At 50.3% G+C, this 22770-nt stretch overlaps 4 protein-coding genes across 6 annotated transcripts; 1 reads left to right on the top strand and 3 right to left on the bottom strand.

Annotated features, from left to right (window-relative positions):
• Positions 1-1841: 1841 nt before the first annotated feature.
• LOC309582392 (gametocyte-specific factor 1-like) lies at positions 1842-10956 on the bottom strand. Of its 3 annotated transcripts, XM_082297524.1 has the most exons (8): positions 10742-10956; positions 8597-8694; positions 7167-7293; positions 6428-6514; positions 5680-5740; positions 4769-4849; positions 3901-3948; positions 1842-3096 (listed from the first exon to the last, which is right to left on the bottom strand). In XM_082297524.1, exons 1-8 carry the CDS (start codon positions 10761-10763, stop codon positions 3006-3008), a joined length of 615 nt encoding a protein of 204 aa, XP_082153650.1. In that variant the 5' UTR covers positions 10764-10956; the 3' UTR covers positions 1842-3005. The 3 variants fall into 3 exon arrangements, with proteins under 3 accessions (XP_082153650.1, XP_082153651.1, XP_082153652.1); XM_082297525.1 differs by lacking the exon at positions 3901-3948; XM_082297526.1 differs by having other exon boundaries at positions 1842-3948.
• A 4684-nt stretch (positions 10957-15640) lies between these two features.
• LOC309582249 (feather keratin 3-like) lies at positions 15641-15946 on the bottom strand (the record flags this gene model as incomplete). The annotated part of the gene is made up of 1 exon (XM_082297291.1): positions 15641-15946. One exon carries the CDS (start codon positions 15944-15946, stop codon positions 15641-15643), a length of 306 nt encoding a protein of 101 aa, XP_082153417.1.
• A 2774-nt stretch (positions 15947-18720) lies between these two features.
• Positions 18721-19026, top strand: LOC309582113 (feather keratin 1-like; the record flags this gene model as incomplete). Its single annotated transcript, XM_082297128.1, has 1 exon — positions 18721-19026. The coding sequence occupies one exon, from the start codon at positions 18721-18723 to the stop codon at positions 19024-19026; it is 306 nt and encodes a 101-aa protein (XP_082153254.1).
• A 2978-nt stretch (positions 19027-22004) lies between these two features.
• LOC309582441 (feather keratin 1-like) lies at positions 22005-22310 on the bottom strand (the record flags this gene model as incomplete). The annotated part of the gene is made up of 1 exon (XM_082297601.1): positions 22005-22310. The coding sequence occupies one exon, from the start codon at positions 22308-22310 to the stop codon at positions 22005-22007; it is 306 nt and encodes a 101-aa protein (XP_082153727.1).
• Positions 22311-22770: the final 460 nt, after the last annotated feature.

Raw genomic sequence — 22770 nt, forward strand, 5'->3', positions numbered from 1 at the left:
CAATGTCCTGGAAAGGGGCAGGAGAAAATAAAGCAGAACTGTAAATGATACTGGAGTTGCAACATACAGGGCAGGAGTATTGTCAGAGCCCTTGGCTGTGCTGGACACAGCAACAGGGAGCTGCTGCCCTGGGCCATTATGGGATGTCTGTATTGGGTGTGTAGGGATGGGGTCAGGAAAGCCAAGGCACACATGGAATGGGACTTTGCAAGGGACATAGGTCAGAACAGAAGGGCCAAGGAGAGTGTACCCTCCTGATGGAACTGAAGGGAGAAATGGTGGCAATGGACAGTGAGCTGGGGGTGTGCAGCCTGGATAAGAGAGGGCTCCCAGGAGACCTTAGAGCCCCTCCCAGTGACTAAAAGGGGCTTATAAAAAAAGAGGGAAAGGGACTTCTTACACAGGCAGTGATAGGACAAAGGGAACAGTTTTTAACTAAAAGAGGAGAGATTTAGATTAGATATCAGGAAGAAATTCTTCTCTGTGAGGGTGGAGAGGCCCTGGCACAGGATGCCCAGAGCAGCTGTGACTGCCCCATCCCTGGGAGTGTCCAAGGCCAGGTTGGACGGGGCTTGGAGCAACCTGGAATAGTGGAAGGTGTCCCTGCCATGGCAGGGGGTGGGTCTGGATGGGCTTTAAGGTCTCTTCCAGCCCAAAGGAGTCTGTGATTTTGACTCTACATCCCATCAGCTCCTGGCAAGGACATCCAGCCTCCAGGGAATGGGGTGAAGGCTCTGGCACTGCACAACCTGCCCAGCACAAGAGATTGAGGATTTAACACAGGAATTGTCACACCAAAGTCCTCACTCTGTCACCAGGATGGAGGTGGCCTGTGATACGCTTTAAAAAATATTCTGCATCCTGTGGTAAATACAAAACAAGCAGAGGGAGCCGAGAGCCTCGGAAACATTCCCGATGCTGGGGGAGGGTCACCCTGCCAGCCTCTCACCCAGCATTCCCAAAGCACTGCAGGAGCAGCAGAGCCACGGCCTCTCTGCCCTTCACAGGAGGTGGCACCTGCAGGACGTGATGACATTGAGGATGTTGAAGACCTTGTCCAGAAGGATATGGGGTTTCAGATCTCTGGGATGTGGCATCTCAGGTGTCAGTCACAGGTGGGCTGCACCCACCCTAACACAACCGGGGGCTTGTAGCCACAAGCCCTGGCGTGCCCTCGGGCAGAGGGGACACAGCGTTGGCCTCCACAGCTCCTCGCTGCACGGCTCAGTGGAATCGGCGTGGGATGGGTGCGTGCCTGGCTCCTCCTCAGAGGAAACACGCCGGGCAGCCGATGATCAGGCTGGAGTTTGCCCGGAGGCAAAGAAGGCGGGAGGCGCTTCTGGTGTGGGTTCCAACATGTTCATTTGCAGAAAGGTCCCAGAACCAGAGAAAAAGCCTCGAGGAGACGAGGGCTCACCCCTTTATGGGGGGGGTGGAGCAAGGCAGGGAAAGAGAAAACAACCAATGGGGTACAAGCAGAGGGGAGGATACAATTTTTCAGAACAAATGGGGAAAACATGGAGGCAGGAGTCATAACAGGGAACCAATTAATAACTAAAAAAGGGAGAACTTTCTGGAACAGGGGGAGGTAATTTAGGATTGGGAGCCACCCAGGGGGAGGTAACCTAGATCTCAGTGATCTCTTCTGGTGACTGACATTTGATGGTTTCAGCCCGAGAGCAGGCTGACCCACCCCAACACCACCCTACAAAACAAACCCCCTTCTCATGGACCCTACCCTCAGTTCTTGTGGCCTGGGGGTGTTTGAAGTCACAACCACAACTTTCCAAGCCTGGTCCTTTCCAGAAAGGCTGGGCTACTGGATTCACCCCAGACTGGGGGAATAATGTTCCCCCCAGTGTTAATAACGTGGAGGAGCTCTCCTCCTCCAGACTGCAGACACATGTGAGCCTCAGCGAGGAGCAGCTTTCACCCACTGCCAGTTAAAAGAGCTCAGGCTAATGGAGCCCAATTTTGGCATTTACCTGTAAAATTGTAGTGCTCTGGCCCACAAAACCTGCAAATGAGCTGCTGCTGTCAAACCAGAAACAATCACAGCTGGTGTTTGTCACCACTTTCATCCCAAGTGACAAAAAATAAATGAAGGTGGAAAGGAGAACTTCATGTCAGCACTGGCTGACTTCAAGGAAAAGCAGTTGTAGGGCATTTACAACATTTTTATTCTAAACTGCCAACAAGAACCTTGACATAAATTGACAGAATTTTAAAAGAATCCTAATTTTGCACATTCCAGTCAACATGTATTATTTTCTAGTGGTAGTACACAGATGGTGGGAATCCAGTTTTTAGAGGACAATATGAAGGCATTAATCTCTTTCTAGACAAACACCATGTCTGGCTTCTTAATTGTTTATGGTTGTATATTTGGATCCCATTTTGTACTTTGCATGTTTAGAAATTTACTGCTTGATCTTAACATTTTCAGGCCTAAACACATATTTTTACTGATTTAAACCATTCCTACTCCCTTCCTTCCCTCCCCCAATACAGAACAGGTACCTGAGAGCTCTCAAACATGTTTTAAGCATTAGAAAACTGCAAAACTCTAATGGAAACTAGACGAGCACTTCAGTGTCCTCCTGAAACTTCCCCTGTTTGGAGTTGTGATTGCAGAGGATTCTCTGTTAAGGTCTGCCTGGGGAAGCCCCTCACACACAGGAGGCAAAGGTAAGGCCTAAGGTGACAAAGGCAAGGCTGAAGGTGTGAAGCTGCAAAAGTTAAGGTCAGAATGCTCTCAAGACAGTCTCTGTAAATGACAACACAGTTTAAAACCCAACCGGAACATTCTCCACACTCTGAGTGGACAAACTCAGAGTCCAGTCAGACTCCAACAAGATAGAAACAAAAAGTGCATGCACAGAAAAAATACTTTTAAGTTTGGCTGCTCTAGATGATTTTAATCTCAGCCTCTCGACAGCCTGGAGAAACTCAGCACTTTGTGCTCTCCAGGCTGTAACAGGCCCTCAAACACAACTCCTGAAGCCTCAGTGGCAGGGAGTTTGCTGCAGCTCCCCAGCAAATAGCCAAAACTTCTCCCAGATGTCCAGCAGAAGTTCCATAATCCCTCCAGGCTTCCTGAGAACAACAAGATGCTTAAGGCATTTGGTAGAAATTCCTGGAAGTAACTGTTGGGTGGTTCCTGACTTCTACTGAAATGGGACTGTAACAGTTTCTGCTACGCCAGGCCTGAACTCTCCCAAATCTGCCATTCCTGCAGGACATTCCCCCTCCCATTCCTGCATCTGCTGTTCACAGTTAGCACTGACCATGAGCACCCAGCTCCCAAGGGGCACTTCCACATGCACACACTTGTTTTAAAGCATCAAGTGAAGGGACAAGATTCTGGGGGGTATTTTCAGCCCCCCAAACTGTTCTGTTTCCCACTGTCTCTTCTCTAATTAGAAACCTAATCAGACCCTACTTCCCCTGCTTAAAATCACTCCCTCAGTCCCCACTCCTTAAAAGCCTTCTGAAGGGTTTCTTGCTGTTTCCCAGTCTCTGGAGCACACAGAACAGCCTCACAATTAATCACCTGCCATTTGACAAGTTAAACAACAGAGTCTTGCCAATTCCTGTGTTTTTCCTGTTGACAGGGAGTTATCAGGATCCAGGGCTGGGCAGGGAAGGTTTCTGAGTCTGTAAATTTATCAGTCTATTTTTTCAAGAACAGTAACAAAATTCACCAAGTAAAGGTGAGGGTAACTTCTAAAACAACTGCTTGGGGAAAACATCTGGCAACCAAGGACAGTTCCACATATTCAAATGTTGCAAGAAACACATCATGCAACAAAAGCCAAGTGTAAAGGAGTCCTCCCATCAGGTCCAGAGTGTGTCTGTCATCTGCAGGAGCTCTCCTGTCCAAAACAGGGAGACACTTACTGCTGGGGCAAAACCAAGTTCCAGGGGGAGGAACTAATACTCCCAATTCTGAAAAGGAAAAGATACAATTTTTGCTTGAGATGGACAAAGATACAACAACTTCTCCCACTGCCCCAAGGGACAGTGGCCTCTGCAGAGGGCAGCACTTGTCCCCTTGGCAACAAGGCCTGTCTACAACTAACATTTCAGTTTGGTTTGGCAGATTCAGCTCAACACTGTGGCAATTGCACAGTCCCTGTCTGTGCAGGAGCTGTGTTTGCAGTGCCCTGAGAGCACCAGGTTTAGTTGCTCCCAGTGGGAATCAGGACAGTCATTCCTCAAAGCATCTTCAAGCTGTTGCTTTGCTGCTAAAGACAAACAATAGTCTTTGATTTCAGCATTAGACGCTTTCCCATGGGGAGCTCCATCCCTCCCCCAGATGGAATTTGATGGCTTCTTCTCCCAGTGGTGCTGGTTTAAGGAGCCCATTTCACCCCAGCTCTGATTTAGCTGGGCTGACAGTGAACAGAGCACAAAGCAAAGAAACAATTTGGTTTAAGTCGGGGGAGGATGTTGGGTTAAAGGGGTAATGGGGATGCTGTGGAAGGGTCTGGTTAGCGAGACCGAGCCAATGTGGCCAGGATGCAGCTCTGCCTAACCTGGGCCACAGGAATGCAGCAAGGAAAGAATAGAAGAGGCTTCAAAGGATGGACAAAGCGGATGATCTGAGCAGCAGATTCCCTCAGAAGCTGCTCTCAAGAAGCAAGTGCTCAATACAACCCCTCCTGTCCGTGCAGTGGGAGCCACAAAGTGCTGCTGCAGCCAGAGATTTTAGGAGCTGTCCCCAGCTCTGGACTGACAGTGCCAAAGCCCCATGCTCAGTACTCACGGTCCTGCAGACACAGTGTACGGGAAGGTCCCGGGGAGCCGCATCTGTGAGGGCAGGGAGTCGTTCCGGTGACTGATGGTGCTGGAATTAAATGACTTTGGTTACTTCTGGCAAATGCACTGGCTCACATTCATGCATTTTACTGCAGCAGGGCCCTGCGGGATGGTGCTGTGCCACCATGGTGGTGGTGGTGCTGAGGAGAGCTGGATGTGCTCTGAACACTAAAAGATCTTTTAAAGAGTCTTATAGGTGGAACCAGGCAGTGCTGCTGTCAGCCCCTGTGGAAGAGCTCACACAGAACTCGGAGCTGCCATGGGCAGGAGTGTTGCTGAACCCTGAATGAACCCATTAGATAAACCTTAAAACACCTTGGGCAGCTCTGGTGGTGCCATCACATCCTGTAGCCAGCCCACAATCAGTGAAACCAGCCAGGGCAGCCCCTTCCAGTTCACAGCTGGGCACTGAGCTCCTCACTCCCCCTGCCCCAAACTGTGACCATACTTCGGAAGAGGCACAACGGGAGGATTCTGCTGACACAGAGCCCAACTCCAGCACATCTGCCATGCCCCAGGAGGCAGGAGCTCACAAGGGATCTCCCAAGGAGTCACAGGGATCACAAGGTGTGACCACCTTTCTCCCCTGCACATTGTCCAGACATCCATCAGTCCCTGAACACAGGCCATGGGCAGGAAGAGCAGCCTGCCACAGGCATACAGGAGCAGTATCTGTGCTCCTGAGGGTTTCCTTCTCTGGTCCAGGCCACATGAGGAAGCAGGTCACACTGCACCAGCAGCATCTCTCCTCCCAGGGTTGTACAGCAGCAAAGGCAGCTCCTGTGCAGCCATCAAGGTGAGGCTGCAATATTTGTTTAAACAAACACTGGTGTAAAGAATCAAACTTGCATTCCCTACCTGTTTATGGCAGAGTTGATCACGCCCCACACAAAAGGAGACTCAGATCCCTCCAGCAGCTCTGTAAAAGAAAGCACATGTTGTGGCTCAGAACTAAGAAACCCCAGAAACCACCATCAGATCAGTGGCTTAAATGGCTCCCCACTTCCAGAGGGCAGGGTTAGATGGGATACTGGGCAGGAATTCTCCCTGTGAGAGTGGGCAGGCCCTGGCACAGGGTGCCCAGAGAAGCTGTGGCTGCCCCTGGATCCCTGGAAGTGTCCAAGGTCAGGTTGGACAGGGCTGGGAGCCACCTGGGATAGTGGAAGGTGTCGCTGCCCATGGAATGAGATGAACTTTAAGGTTCTACCCAAGCCAAACCATTCAGGGATTCTGTAATTCTATGATCTGTATCTCTGTCATATTTTCACATGCTCAAGAGAGAGGAAAAGCTGACCTATGATGAATGTGTCTGCTCCACTGAGGAACATGTTTCCATTGCTGTCACTGCACATAAGGTACAAAAGCTCATATGGGATGAAGGGATGCTTGGAAATCTCTCCCCATCCTCATTCTGGCAGGCATTTTGGATTGTTCTCTATACCAAGCCAAGCCTGCTGGGGGGAGAGATCCATGTTCTTAGGAACAAGCATAAGCAAAGTGTCTTACAAGGCAGCCCTGAGTGAACAGCACCCCTGGCCTCACACTGTCCCAAGAGGAGCTGGAGGACACGGCCAGGGAGAAGGCAGCAGATGGGGAAGTTCCTCACCTGTTTCCCAGTCTTCATCACATGGAGGTGCCTGCCATGTGCTCCCATTATTCAGCTGCTCCTTCGGGGGCTCACAGGACCGGCTCACTTCAGGAAGAGAGAAAACACAGTGACCAGCAGTTCTTAAATCCCTTGAACACTTTGGCTCAAGCTGTAAAACATCTCTGGGCTTCAGAGGAAGCCCTGTCCGATGCAAACAGGTTGGGGACAGCTGAAATCCAGCAACTTCAAATTTGCCTTTTTCAATGAAAAAGAGAAGACTCTGCTCCCTGGAACTTTGAGCAGGAATGCTGGAGTGAAGAGGAAACTTGCTGACATGGTTGCAGGCATCACTGCCTGTGCACCTCTACAGAAGAGAAAAAACTGTGTGCTCTGTGGTGTGCAAGAGTTAAAGGGAGATCAGCTCTGCAAGAGGAGTGGCCCATCCTTGTGGCCATTAATGCATCCCACCCCTCCTTCCAGAGGCACTTCCTGCATGGTGTTGGGTACAACCTTTCTATTCAACAAGCCCGGTAACAAAATACGTGCAAGGCCTACCCAGAGCACCTGCCATATTCTCAAGAAACTGCCCAATAAAGCCAAGCAAATGAGATCAAGTTTTCCTGAAGCTGCTGTGTCACACAAAACTACAGACAACATTTTGCCTCCCACTTTTGGGTTATTCCATGATCCATCCTCACGAGAGGAGACCTCAGTCCCCAGGGTGCACTGACACCTGGGAGCACAGGGGTTCTCTTACCCACATCTTGCTCCATGAAGGCTTTGTCGTTGCACTTTGTGATGTGGTCACTGAGGTCAGCCTGAGGAACCAGGTGACGAGCGTTGAAGGGGCATGTGGCCAATTTCTTTGCAATTTCAGGGTTGCTCTAGACAAGGGAAAACCAAAATTATGTGCCACATCTCTCAAGTTCACTTATCTCTTGTTGATAAAAGGCAAAAAACACTGGGATATTTGTGGTGTTGCTTTAAAAAATACAATAATAAACAAGAAATTGCAATGTATTGATCGGACAATCACTAAAAACAAAAGGGGAAATGAACTTCCAGACACAAATCACAGACACTGAGCCACCCTTGACTGAAGTGAAACAGACCCTCAGCAAACTCCCTACAGTTCCCTGTAGTGCTGCTGATACGACTGCATGGCTTAAAGTACAAATGAAACCATTTTCAAACCAATAGGGGAGAGACATCAGGCAAATCTAAACCCTTCAGATATATTTTAACTAAGTGGGCACAAAGGCAGAGAAATTCTGTAAACCTTTCAGCAGGACACCAGGACAAAACCAACATGCTTACAAGGTTTACTTACTAACACTGTTCACCCAGCTCACATGCACACTCCTACCAAAATGTGCAGGGGCTCAACACAGAAAATTTCAGCCCTCTTGAATATTTGGTACTTGCCACTTAGCTCTGGCCCCCACTTTCACTAGCTAATTAATATTTTTAAAGCTTCAGTTCCACCAAAATGAATTTATTGTACTGATGCCAGGACATGCTGCCTACAACTGCATCTTAAGTGGAAGGCACAGCAATACTGGATTGTTTTAAAAACACACTGGCAAACTTAAAAAGGGGACAATCAGGTTTTCAAAAGTCTCAGAAAAAACCCAAAGCTCAGAAGGTTTAAAGAAACCCAATCATGAGGGCAACAGAGGAGAAGAGAGGAAGTGTGTCCTATGAAATGACTTGTAATCAAATTCTTGATTAAAGATGGAGAGGGGAGTAAACCTCTCCCAAACATGCTGAGCCCAGGATGTGCAGTTTCTGCCAGATGCCCATTAAACAGCTGTTGGCAAAACAAAACTGCCCAGCCCTGCAGTTAAAGAATAAACTGCAACATCAAAGCACTTCTGCTCTGAGGGGCCCAGAGGGGTGCTCAGAACTCCAACAGAATCCTCTCTTCAGCTGAAAGTGGAAAAATGAATCCGACCTCCCTGTGAGCTGCTGGAAGAGACTGGAGTCTCCTCCCTGAACTAACCATGAAGGATCTCTGTCTCCTTCCAACAGAGCCACACCCATCTTGGGTGAATTCATGTGTGCCTGGAGCTATTACTAAACAAATCACAAAGTTATATGAAATAAAGGCTAAACAGGGCTATTTGTCAGGAACACAGGGTGCACTTGCATGCACAGAGTCACTCAATCACTGCCTGTCCAGCTCACCTCCTTACACTTCACCAGGTGATAGGGAAACCGCCGTGCTCTGATCCGATGGTGTTTAACCAACGGGCACTGGATCAACCTCTCTGGATCCAACATATCTGAGAGAACAGGAGAACAGAGAAAAGCACCTGGTTAGAAAGGCAAGAATCACACAGTGCAATGGGGAAAACCCCACACCACCACATCAGGGCTGTGGTCTGAGGGAGTTAAACCAGTTGCTCTTAGTTTGAAACCATTCATTAAGGCAGGCACCTGTTTTGCATAACCAAATTAATTAAACTTGAAGTTCTCATAACTGGGACATTACTTAAAACAGAGGAGAGTCAGTACCACTGAGCGTAATAACTCTTTAGGTTACCTTATTAGGGAGAAAACCACCCTTACTCCAAGGGAAAGCCAGCAGCACTTTCCCGCTCTCCTGGAGGAGGATCAATGGGATCCTGTCACACCCACCAGAGCCTTCAGAAGCTGAACCAAATCATTTTTCCATCAACAGCTTGTTTTGCTGGAGGCAGAACGTGAGGGAACTGAATTACACTCTGGAGGTAGCAGTGTGCCTAACATGGTGCATGAGACTCTAAATGAAGCTTTTAATCATGTAGTTATTTAGGAGCTGAGGCATTACTAAACCAGGAAAAACACTGAGGAACAAACATACTGAACAGTGAAGCAGTGTGAATCCATGCATACATAATATTTGTCTTTAAAATATATTAAAATATAAATATTGATAAATATGCATATTCTCAGTGAGGATGAGAGGCAGCCAGGAGGAGACACAAGGCCCCACTACTGCCTGTGGGTCTGTCTGTGGGGTACACACCAGGGAGCCTGGGCTGCTCCCATCCTTTCTGCTCGGCCACTCTTGTTGCCCAGGCTTTCAGCACTTTAGGATTTGATTACACAGGAGTTAAACCAGGTCTAGGCACTGGCTGTTGCTGCCTCTGTCCTCCTCTCTCACATGTGTGGCTCCATCAGGCCCCAGGCTGGCAGTTGTTAAAATGCTGTTCCAGAAGTCCCAACGAGCAGAATTCATGCTGAAAGCCACTTGGAAAGAAAAAGGACAGGCAGGATCCTCTTTGCCATCTGGGCTGTGCAGTGCTGCTGCCTCTGAGCACCTCTCACCTCAACAGCCCAGGCAGGGCATTAGAGCAGCTGAAAACCCACCTGGCTTTGCACTCTTCCAGCTGGCCCTTGAAGAGCAATCACAAGTGGTTTTGCCACCAAAAACTCTGTGAAAAATAAAACTCTCTAACACTATAATTTTAGTATTAAAAAGCAGCATACTTTATTTTGGCACTGGGTGCACAGGGGATGCTCCTCCTAACGACCCCTCCTCTCCCCGAGGAGGGTTTCTTATCCTTTAATGCATTCCAACTACGGGGCCTGGCCAAGATACACCTTTTATCAGGCACACAGTCTTTATTCTCACGGCTAAGTTACCCACTTGTGCACATTAATCACTGATATATGTAAATACAAGATTAAGCACGATCTGTTTAAGGAATTCACGAGACTAAACACTATTTGTTAGAGGCTTTTCCAAAAGCTTCTCTCTCTCGGAACTGGCTCCGCACATGATCAAGTACGTTGCCAATGAAGGGAAGGGGACAGATGTCGAGCACCAGAGGAGGAGCAGAGCCCTCAGCACCAAACACCAACAGCACAGGAGCGGCTCGGGCAGCCGAGCAGCTGCAATTTATATACGGCTGAAACCACCAAAGGCACAACAACAATGCCACGTGCAGGGAGATCCTTGTCCCTGTCCCTGTCCACACTGCGTGGAAACGGATCCCAAAACCGCCTGGAGCGGCTGAGCCGGGAGACACGGGTGGAAGCCACGCTCGAACTAAACAAAGTCGCTTTATTCAGGTAAATCCTGCAGGCCGGACCCCACCCGCACCAGCTGCCCCTGTTGTGGCAACCTGGGCTCGAACCACCGAGAGAGGGCCCGCGGGGGCCCGCCCGGCTTCGGCACTGGGCACGGGGACTGACCCGGCCCGAGAGGGGACGGGGCCCGGCCCGAGGGGAGCAACAAACCCGGCCCGAGACGGAACAGACCCCGATAGCGCGGGTCAGGTTCGGGCCCTGCCCGCAGCCGACGAGCGCTTTCCCCGTCTCTCCCCAACCAACCCCAAGCCTTACCCAAGTCCTCCTCGAGCTCCATGGCGGCGCTGGGCCTGGGGTCGGGTGTGAGACGGGCTGAGCCGGGTCTGCTCCGGAGCGGGATATGGGGTGAGACCGGGCAAGGCCGGCTCCGCCTCGGGGCCGGCTGTGGGGTTGGCTGTGGGGTTGGCTGTGGGGTTGGCTGTGGGGTTGGCTGTGGGGCCGGTGCGGCTGCGCCTCGGGGCCGGCTGTGGGGCCGGTCCGGCTCCGCCCTTCCCGCCCAGCCGCGGTTGGCGGGGCAGAGCCGCGGGCGCGGCGCCATCGAGCGCGGCCGGGCCCCGTAAACCACCCTGAGGTGCTGGGGAATGTTCGGCCGTGTGAAAAACGAGGTTCACTCTTTGTAAAATTTTAAGAAAAAATTAATAAAAGGGACAATTAGGAGACAACAGCAAAAAAAAAAAAAAAAAAAAAAAAAAAAAAAAGTATTGCGGCCGGGTGCTTTGGCAGAGATCCAAAGGCACACCTGTACATCCCAAAGATCGTCTTTAAAAGTACATCGCTTATTGCATATTCATTATCACCATGCATAATTCATTAATTCTTTGGAGTTGCTAAGTATCATCCCATCAGCCTAATCCTTCTCCTTGGCTCCATTCCGTTTGTTTTCGGGTCTTCTCCTCTGATAAGGTCTTCCAGGAATGTGAAGACTTTTCTCTGCCTATCTTTTCTAAATTGAATACCTAAGCAATAGACATTCTATTTAGTACATTACAGAACCTAGGTAAAGTTTTTCTAACATTAAGTAACATGCAAAAAGCCAACATCACAATACATTTATAACAGCCGAAATAAACCAATTTAGGTAGAACGAGCCAGACTTAGGCTCATTCTGATGTTTGTGACTGGGCCTGCTGCAGGCTCAGGTGCTGGTTATGAACTGACCCCAGACAGAGAATCAGAATTGTCAAGTTTGGAAGAGACCTTTGAGATCATCGAGGTCATCCAGTCCAGCTGTCCTCCCACTGTGACCCTTAAACCCCTAAACCACATCACCCAGCGCCAGATCCTGACACCTCCTGAGCACTCCCAGGGGTGGTGACTCCACCACCTCCCTGGGCAGCCCCTTCCAGTGCCTGACCACCCTGATCTAATCTGAATCTCTCCTGTCTCAGCTCAAGGCCGTTTCCCCTGGTCCTCTCACTGCAGGGACAGCAGAAGAGACTGACCCCGCCTCACCACAACTTTTCAGGGAGTCGTAGAGAGTGACAGAGTCCCCCGGAACCTCCTCTCCTGGCTAAACAAACCCCCCTCCCTCAGCCCTTCCTCATAATACAATTTATTTCGGCTGGAATGGAGTTGATTCCCTCAGTAATTTCCCAGTAGCTGTCACAGTGCTGTGCTTTGACTTTAGTATGGGAATGAGAGGAAAGATGTGTGCTAATGCCTTTACAAACAGTTTGATGGGTGTTAACGTCTTTGAAAAGGGTCTTCATGTCTCTGCAGACTTTGGGCAGCAGGTTCATTACCGGGCCCGGACAGCTTGGCTCCGGAAACAGGCGAGGGTCTGCACGAGGCTGAACCTCTGGGCTTTGGGGTAAAACAGTAGGTTCAAGGGGGGATCTGTGGTAGGCGGCTCGGGAAGGCTGTACCTGCCTGGTGCCTCAGCCGGTGGGGAAAGGAAGAGGGCAACGTGCGGCCGGGAGCTGGGATAAAAGGGAGGCCGTGCCCTCAGAAACCTCGAGAGAGAAAAGCCCGCGGGCGTGTGCCCCAGTGGCCTCTCTCCCTTTATTCGAATAAAGTTCAAGGACTTCTCTGTCTCCTTTTTGGACATAAACCTCTGGCGTTTGTGATTTTCCTGACAGGAACATTGATAATGTTGTCCACAAAAATTGCGTTCATTACCTGGTGTGTAACCAGCTGTCATACATGAAATCCCTATTTGTGCTTGGTCTTTGCATATTAAGTGCTTTAAATAATTAATTTTGAGTTAATTATTTTTAAATTGAATGTTACAATTAACCCATCAGCCCAGGTACAAAAATCCAGTTCCATTATCAGTGTTCCTATTTGTTTAAAATTTATTAATAGAGTTGCACCCTTCCCAGTTAAAATTTTCCCAGTTAAAAATCACAAACTTGCCCCTTTTCAAGCTACAAACCACTGGTACACCATAAGAGTTACCTTTCCTGTGTTTACTGTATACTTTTACAAGTGTTCTGAGGTGTGTTGGATGTATTTTAATACTTTTTGTAGGTGTTTCACTTGCATTTTGATTCCAAGGCCAAAACCCCCCCACCCAGTCTTAATAGCCAGCAGCTATTTGTAGCTACAGAGCCATTACTCTGCAGGCAAGTTCCATGGCAACCTGAATACCTGAATTTTAATGAAGGTATTGTTTTCCCTTATCTCTAACTGATACCACCCCCCTTGACAACGATGAGCCATTGGTGGACAGAGATGATCCATCAAAGGGAAAGCACCAATCGCCTTGGACCGAAGGGGCGGGCTGTGGGCAGACTGGGGGCGGAGCAAAAACTATAAAAAGGACGAAGCCGAGAGGTGGGCTCTCTTTTTCTCCTCTCTCTTCCCCTCTTGCTCTCTCCAGACTAGCTGTGGGAGACATCGGTGCTGGGCATTCAAAGCCTTACCCCTTTTAAGGGGCTTTTAGTAATTTTTTTAAGTCAACCCAGCACTGCAAGTTCTTTTTCTCTACCTGAGCTCTAGTGCTGTCTCAGCCAGAAGATCTCAAATCCCTGCGCTCCTGGGGCATACCATCTACCGAGCCATAGGATCCCAAATTTTTATATTTTTCTGATTTCTGTAATTTTTCATTTTTTTCTGTTTTCAATAAATTAATCTTTTTAAGAGTTGTCTCATTTCTCACACCAGCCAATAATTACACACTTGAGGGAGTTTATTATTTATTTCTGAGTTGCACAAGCCTGGATGCTCAGTGGAATTCCACAGAACAAGCACACCAAACATCAGAACTTTTTATACGTTTTAGCAAACAAAGGAATTAGTGTTCATTGGCTACATGTAACATAGTTCTCTTATTAATTAGCATTCTATCTTCCATTGGTTAATGATTCTCTCGTTTCTCATGCTAATTAGTCCACATGCTCAGTCTTTCTCTTCCTTTGGGTCAGGGGGTTTCTTGGGTCAGTGGTCCGTGCATTGGTGGCCATGATCTGCCCTGCCAGAATTACCTTTTACTGACTTGGAGCTGATTTCAACACAATTGCTGAGTTGGCTTTGTTGGTTTCTTCCTTACTTTGGGAGTTCTGCCAGATGTCCTTGAAGGCCGTAAATTCTGCATTCCTTGTGCCCGCTATCAGTGGTTCGTCCTCGTTCACAAGCTTTGTTAACCTCTCCCTAGGTATGAGATCAGTGAAGCCTCCAACTCTAAACCTTAGCAAGGCAATTCTAGGAACAAGTGGTCTTTCTAGCACCTGGATGTCACTTACAGCTTGCTGGCTGCTCTCTGTTTCACAGACTAAATCTCTTTTTGTCGATTAGGCTTGAAAGTATACAAAGATCACACATCAAAGAACATCATTTCTTAAGAAAATTTTATATACTCCACATTTTGCAACAATAACACAGTGATGGTTTGGGTGCTCAGTTGTGTTTATCCTGTGTCTGGGGCTGTTTTAGCCCCCCGGTGCGCCAGAAGCCAGAGCAGGAGATCAAGAGGCTGCAGCCTCAGCAGAAGCTGCACCTCTGTAAGCTCCGGATGTCCCCCTGCACTGACTTGGAGAAGGAACTCAGCAAGGTGTTAGAAGACCCCGGACCAAAACTTGAACCAAGAGGTGTGTGTGAGCACATGTGGGGGGCAGGTGCCCAAGTCACAGGGATATCATTGCCTGGGGATTTCTTTGCACCAGCTTGAGCTCACCTGAAAGTTGCCTAATTTAATTCCAGCAGGTGATTGAAAACTTACTAGTGCTCTCTGGTAGCAGCAAGAGCAGAATCATCTTAAGGTACAAGAGATAGTGTACCTTAGAATCATAACTGTACATCAGGAGAACAGTGCAGGCTTCTCTTGAGTGGAAATATAAACAAAAGATTTTTTCAAGCACAGAGAAGCTTGTCTCTTCCTGTCCTGTCTGCAAAAAATATGTGAAAAACTGTTTCCAGAAGCCTAAGATGGACTAGATCTGTCAAAGGATTGTGTCTTCCTGCACACATGATCTGCAGTGGTGCTTTACTCATTTGCGAAGGCTGAAAAGGGCTCAGTACACTCTTCAATCCTTCCCTCTGGGAATAGTGAAGGCTCTCCATGTGCCCCATGCACCCCTAACCTTCCCAAACACCCTTCCTCCTGACTCTGTGTGTCTGGAGTGTCCAAGAGGCAGGGACCCTGCATGGAGAGTTAACAATCGTCATGTGAACAATCCCTGCACGAACATCCCTGAAATACCCTCCCAAAACCACCCCTGGTCAACACTGCTCTGCATGGGCATCTTGGGATCATATCTGTAGGGGAAAGGATGACACAGAGATGTGGGCTTGGATGCAGAAGAACTTTAATGTGTCAAAAGAGATAAACAGGTCAATCCAAAAGAGGAATCCAGTGCAGGAAGCACCAGGGGCAGATGAGTTTGTGTCCCATGTCTGTGGCAGGGATCCCAGCAGAGATCTGCCTGATCCAGAGAGGTAGCAGGGCCAGCAGCTCCTCCCCAGGCTGGCTGAGTGCAGCTCACAGCCCAGGGGAGCACAAGGCAACAAGGACACAGGAGGGAAAGGAGAGAGTGGCAGAGGGCACAGGCAGGGATGGGCCGTGCTTCCCGAGAGCCCAGGCTGGCCCTGTCCTTCTGCAAGGCATGGGCTGGGCTGGCTCAGTCCCTCAGGAAGCAACAAGCCGATGCTGCGTCCCCAGGGCGGTTCCACCCTCTGCATCCCTGGCTTCCTTCCCCAGGGCCATCGCCAGCAGCTTTAGCAGGGGAGGCCCCTCGTGCCACAGAGGCCACTGCCCAAGCCTGAGAGGCCAAAGCCCCCGGAGCTGATGGGCACTCCCTGAGAGCTGAGGATGCTGCCAACAGCAGCCGAGGTGGAGGATCCCACCACGGTGTTCTGCGGGAAGGAGCTGAGGATGGGGCCAGGCAGGGTCACCACCACAGGAGAGGGTTCGATGATGACGGTGGAGTCCTGGCACTGCCGGACACAGCACTCATTGCAGCTGTTGGCCAGCGGGGTGGGGCCGCAGGGCTGGCAGGGCCGGCACGGGGTGAAGCAGGACATGTCTTGGGGCTGCAGGTGCACCTGGCAGACAGGACATTGAGGAGCAGAGTACAAGGAGTGTGTAAGGATCAACCTGTCACTCCACAATGGGGGACAAAAGGCATGAACAGGAGACAAGCCCTGGGGGCTGTATAGAGAGACCCACAGGCTTCTCCTTTTCCTCAGAAGAGCCCTGCCAAGAGCTACCAAGGAAGATCCCTGCCTGGCCCATAGCTCTGGAAACACCTCAGGCAAGCCCCAGCTTTCCCCATGTCGCACCTTCTGCCCCCTTCCCATTCCCATGGCAAGAATCTATATAGGACAAAAAAGCATGCATGGCTGAGAAATCCCATGGGAGGAGGAGAAGGATGAGAAAAAGCTTCAGACTCACCTTGTTCTCAAGGAGATGGAGGCGAGACGAATGGATGAGAGAGTGAGGAGAATGGCCCATTTTTATACTTCTCCTGCACTGCCCCAGGCCCACAGTCACTGCACAAGGACAGTAATTTTCCTACAGACTCACCTCAAAGCAAAACATTCTGCCCAATGGCACAGGTTGTAGTTTGGATTCCATCTATGCTGCCATTTCATTTCCGCATTTCTGACATTCCCACTAAATTATGGAGGCTTCTATCATGTAGTGGAATGACAAGTCCAAGGATTTCTTGTGCAGGAACACATCGGTATGGGCAGGAATCAAGGCTCAAGTTGACCCATGTGGAGTTCTGTACTTCCTCACTGCCTGAGGTATGTGTTGGCTCTGGGACAGCACCTTCTCTTCCCCCTCTCTTCACCCCATGATGCACTTTGGCTGCACTCTTTGCACTGTGATGTAGAGGACACAGAAAGTCCTGCCACCCATTGTCAATTCTGAGAACACCCTGAGCTGTGGCAGTGCTGCCGAGCAGGTCAGGCTGAGGACAATGGCCTTTGGGCTGCCTGGAGCTGTGGGTCTGGGCACAGCCCAGTGCTTGAAGATGGTTTTCCAGGGCCAGGATGGAGCTGCCCTTGCTGGAGGGGAATTCAGCCCTGCCTGGGACAAAGCTTGCAGACATCACACCTTCCTGGCTTGGCCTCACACCAAAATTAGAGCCTGACTCACCATGGGTCAGGAGAGTCTCTCTTTGGAAATTTGCCTACTGAAGGCATTCCCTTTCCCTCCTGGGTAGCGTCCCAGCTGCCTCCATGTCTGCAGGGCAGGGAAGTGCATCAGTCCTTGGTGTAGTTTGAAAGCTGGATTTGCATCCAGGGTGCTTCTGCTGCGCACATGTCCCTGAGCACTTCATGTTGGATTTCGTAGGGATTTTTTCTATCACCTTTCCAGATATCGAGGCAAGTCTGACTGGCCTGTTATTCCCTGACTCCTCTTTCATGCCCCTCTTGAAGACAAGACACTCACTGGCTTTCTTCCAGTTCTCAGGTGCATTCCATGGTTGCTGTGACTTTCAAAGGGAGTTGAGAAAGGCTTTGTACTGGAACCAGTGAACACATAACATCAATTCACAGACACTCATTTCAGACCAGTGTATTTGAATGTTCCCCCATCGGATTCTGTTCTGCTTGGGGAAGTCTTTTCTGTTCTAGATGTTCCAAGGAGCATCAGGAGCCTCAATTCCTGACAGCAATTCCTGATGGTAAAAACCAAGGACAGGAACCTTTGAGGATCTCCACCTTTCCTGTATCCCCTGCCCTCAGGGAAGCTGCCCTGTTGAATACTGGGGCTGCCTTTGGCCAAGGCTCCCTTTACTGATGACCTGTCTGGAGAAGACCTTCTTATTGCCCCTCCTTTGCCTGATTCAACTCCAGGTGGGCTTTGGCTTTCCTAACGCCTGGCAAACATCCCCTCCAGAGCAAAGGGCATCAAGAGGAAGAGAGATGAAACATTGGCATGGCCTGGCTGCCTAGAGATGCTGCAGCTTGTGACCCTTGAAGAGAGCAGAGAGAGAGGGAAAAGACAGAAGCAAGTGAAATGTCCATAAAAAGCGCAGTATTTGGATGCTCTCTGACATGCGGTGCAAGACAGGGCCTCTTCCTGCAAGGGATATTGCAAAGAGTTGCTTTTCACTGCCCAAGACCAACATTCCCTGCCTTCATGGGACCCTTTCAGCACTTGGGTGATGTGCCCCCACTGACATGACTCTGCCTGGGGTATCCTTTGGCTTCTCATCACAGAACATGAAAGGATCCTGCAATGCAGGGCAGGAATGTCAGAAATGAGGAAATGAAATGGCAGCGTAGATGGAAACAAAGGTGAATCACTACCACTGTGTGGGGTATTTTCCTTTGAAGATGAGTCTGTTGAAAAATTACTGCCCTTGTGCAGGACTGTGGGCCTGGGGCAATGCAAGAGCTGTATAAAAGCAGGGTCTTCTCCGCACTCTCACATTCACTCCACTCACCTCCATCTCCTTGGAACAAGGTGAGTTTGAAGCCCATTCTTCATTTTCTCCTTCTTCTCTGGGATTTCTCTACACATACCTGTGACTTTGTCCCATGCGGGATCTTGGAGATGCTTTTTGTGAGGGGAGGAAAGGAGTGGGAGGTGTGTGACTGCTGGGTCTTAGCAGAAGTATTGCCCCAGCTTTGGGCTGGTTGGGGATGTCCCTGGGCTTGAGCTCTTGGTGGGGTTTGTGCGAGGGGAAGAGCCCATGTGCCTCCACAAACAGCCTCCAGCTCTTATTCCCAGCTCATGCCTTTGCTCCCTCGTGGTGTGATGACAGTTGAATCCTTATACACTCCTTGTACTCTGCTCCTCTCTGCCCTCTCTCTGCCAGGTGCATCTGCAGCCCCAAGACATGTCCTGCTTCACCCCATGCCGGCCCTGCCAGCCCTGCGGCCCCACCCCGCTGGCCAACAGCTGCAATGAGCCCTGTGTCCGGCAGTGCCAGGACTCCACCGTCATCATCGAACCCTCTCCTGTGGTGGTGACCCTGCCTGGGCCCATCCTCAGCTCCTTCCCACAGAACACCGTGGTGGGATCCTCCACCTCGGCTGCTGTTGGCAGCATCCTCAGCTCTCAGGGAGTGCCCATCAGCTCCGGGGGCTTTGGCCTCTCAGGCTTGGGCAGTGGCCTCTGTGGCACGAGGGGCCTCCCCTGCTAAAGCTGCTGGCGATGGCCCTGGGGAAGGAAGCCAGGGATGCAGAGGGTGGAACCGCCCTGGGGACACAGCATCGGCTTGTTGCTTCCTGAGGGACTGAGCCAGCCCAGCCCATGCCTTGCAGAAGGACAGGGCCAGCCTGGGCTCTCGGGAAGCACGGCCCATCCCTGCCTGTGCCCTCTGCCACTCTCTCCTTTCCCTCCTGTGTCCTTGTTGCCTTGTGCTCCCCTGGGCTGTGAGCTGCACTCAGCCATCCTGGGGAGAAGCTGCTGGCCCTGCTCCCTCTCTGGATCAGGCAGATCTCTGCTGGAATCTCTGCCACAGACATGTGATAGAGATTCTTAGGTGACCCTGGTGCTGTCTGCACTGAGGCTTCCACTCAGAGTGACCTTGTTTGTTCTCTTTTGACTCATTAAAGTTCTTGTGCATTGCAGCCCATGCCTCTGTGTCATCCTTTGCCTGTTATTGGTCTCCCAAGATTCCCAGGGAGAGAAGTGTTGCTCTGGAATGGTTCTGTGAGACAGATTCAGGAGAAGCTGTCTCAGTGCCTTTTAGGACAGGAGAGTTAAATGTGCTTTATCACAGTATTGCTGCTTTCTAACCTTCTCCATGTGTCTGTGTTACGACCCACTGCAGAAGGTGGGGGGTAAGACAGGTTCTTGCTAATACATCCCTTGAGATTGATTAGAGAGAACCAATACTGAATGCTCCGTATTTGTAAGTTCACACATGGAGGGTTTATTGTAGAACGATGTGATTGCACAGGAAGACACGTCTGTAGCCATTTTGGTTATTATTCTCTATAGCAACACAACAACATGAAAGCACTGCAAGATGAAAATGCAACCACATCACCCAGGGACGTGCACAAGGCAAAAGAAAGGAAGAGAGATAAAGGGCAAGCTTGTGAAGATCTCTGCAACCATAGGCCCTGTGATGAGACTTGGTTGCTGCGCAGTCTTGGTCAAAGTGGTTGCAGACTGGACCTGTCAGGCTGTGGGGGAAGTCTCAAAGAAGTGGTGCAGAAAAGTCCCTGGGAAAATCCACAGAACACAAAATCTATTGGGTTTCTGTTGGGTTTATATTCACTCTGTTTCAGATACGCCCAGGTTCCTCCCCTGGAGCGGGGAGCTTCACACTGCGTCATGTAATGTTCAGGAGCCCTTGACACCTTCTAAGACAACACAGCTGCCCATCACACCCAGCTCAGTTGCATTGTTTTTGGCCCAATATGGCTCATCAGCAGAGATGAACACTGTCAGGCCACACACGAATGTCCTGGTGCTTCTCCTGCGGGAGAAGATGGACCCCCACAACCCAGTGGTCTGTGCAAGGGAGGGCAACTTAGAGTGACAGGAGGCACCAGCATCTACCTCCTATCTCGTTCGAAGCCCATCATTCACCCTCTGTCTTATTAGATCAGAGGTTGGCCATCCAAAGCTCACCTCCCCCAGTTCACCAAAGCACCCTGGTGTCCACAAATGGGGGAATGTTTTGAGTCATTATCCCTTAAGAGTTCAGTGTATCACAGGTGGATAGAATGAACCAAACCTCTCCACTAACCCTGTCTACTCCAAGAATATTATCTCTCTGACCAAACCATTCTTGTCTTCATGCTCAGCTATGCCTCTGCCTAAGGTAAATGGTCTGATCTCCTCCCAGCCACCCTGCAGTGAACTTGCGCCTCTTGGTCCTGGTGGTTCTTGCATTGCAGCCTGTGCCCAACACCAGGGATGGCAGCAGGCGAGTGCTGAGCAGAGCAGCATCATTGCTCCCACCCTTCTCCTGGTTCCACTCCTGCTCACACAGCCCAGGATGGTGGTGACAGCCCTCGGTGTCTGTGATCAGTGACACGGACAATGGCATTGGGTGCACCCTCATAGCACTTTCAGATGTGGTTTATTTGCCATAGGGGTATTCAGCCAAGGTGATGATCTTGGAGGTCTTTTCCAACCTTAATGATTTGTGACTCTCAGCAATGACACGAAGCTGAGGGGAGCAACAGCTACACTAGAGGTGAGGGTTTAAATCCAGAGGGATCTTGACAGACTTGAGGAATGGTCCCATGTGGAACATGGGAACTTCAACAAAGCCAAGTGCAAGGTCCTGCCACTGCCTTGGGCAATCCTGGAAATCAATAGGGACTGTGGGGTGCATGGATGGAGAGCTGGCCCGCAGAGTAGGGCTGCAAAAATGGTCACACAGATGCATCACCCCTGCTCTGAAGGGCAGCTGAAACAGTTGAGGTTTTTCAGTCAGGAAAAGAGCAGGGTCTGGGGGACCTTATTGCAGCCTTTCAGTACATCAAGGGGTGGTGTAAGGAAGTTGGAGACAGACATTATATCAAGTGATTGGACAAGGGGCAGGAGTTAGAAACTGGAATAGGCTAGCTGGAGCTGAGGTACCCATGCCCATGGCAGGAGGTTTGGACGAGATGATCTTTAACAATCTCTTCCAATCAAACCCATTCTATGATCCCATGATAACATGGGTCTGTGAGAAGGCAGACCATGGCACTGTGTCCTTCCCTTTCAGAAACCTTTCAGATCCATGTGATCTCCTGGAGTCTGAAGGGAATCCAGTAAATCTGTCTGGTTAGTAACATATTCACTGCTGAGTACTTATGTCACAGTGTTGAGCTGAGAAAGGAAAAGAAAAAGAAGTGCAAACAAAGGGAATGTTTGTCCCTGGAATGTGTGGGGAAGTTCTATCCTCACCCAAAAAGGCAGAGAAACTGAGAACCGAGAGAGTCACTCAGTGCTCACTGAGCACAGCCAATGCCAGCCTGTGTTGACAATCAGTGCAAAACCAGCCCAACAACCCCCTCCCAGAAACACCCCAGGGCAGCCTCTCTGCCTTGGGAGAGGGTCTGCAGAGCAAAGGATGACACAAAGGCAGGGGCTGGGATGCAGCAGAATTTAATGGGTCAAAAGAGGGGAAAGAGGGGTATCGAGGTGGAGGCTCCAGTGGAGGGAGCAGCTTTAGCAGGGGAGGCACCTTGTGCCACAGAGGCCACTGCCCAAGCCTGAGAGGCCAAAGCCCCCGGAGCTGATGGGCACTCCCTGAGAGCTGAGGATGCTGCCAACAGCAGCAGAGGTGGAGGATCCCACCACGGTGTTCTGTGGGAAGGAGCTGAGGATGGGCCCGGGCAGCGTCACCACGACTGGGGAGGGTTCGATGATGACGGTGGAGTCCTGGCACTGCCGGACACAGGGCTCATTGCAGCTGTTGGCCAGCGGGGTGGGGCCGCAGGGCTGGCAGGGCCGGCACGGGGTGAAGCAGGACATGTCTTGGGGCTGCAGGTGCACCTGGCAGAGAGGACAGAGAGGAGCAGAGTACAAGGAGTGGGTGTGAAGCAGCCTTTCAGCCCACCATGAGGATGACCCTGTTTCTCTCAGTGCAAAAGACTCCCCAAATCATGACAAAGTCCATGGAGATCCCCACCCGACCAGTAGCTCAGGAGACACCTCAGCCAAGCCCCAGTGTCTGTCTCTGCCACACCTTCTGCCTCCTTCCCTCACCCATGGCAAGGAGCCCCAGTGCTCAGCTGAAGACAAGTAATGTGCTTAGAAATGCATTTGGAGGAGGACAAGGAGGAGGAGAAATGCTCCAGACTCACCTTATTCCCAAGGAGCTGGAGACAGGAAGAGTGGATGAGAGAGTGAGGAGAAGGAGCTGCTTTTATACTGCTCCTGAACTGCCCCAGGCCCACAGTCACTGCACAGGGGCAACAATTTTCCTACACAC

This window comes from Coloeus monedula (assembly GCF_965178545.1).
Source record: "Coloeus monedula genome assembly, chromosome: 26".
NCBI classification, from domain to species: domain Eukaryota; kingdom Metazoa; phylum Chordata; class Aves; order Passeriformes; family Corvidae; genus Coloeus; species Coloeus monedula.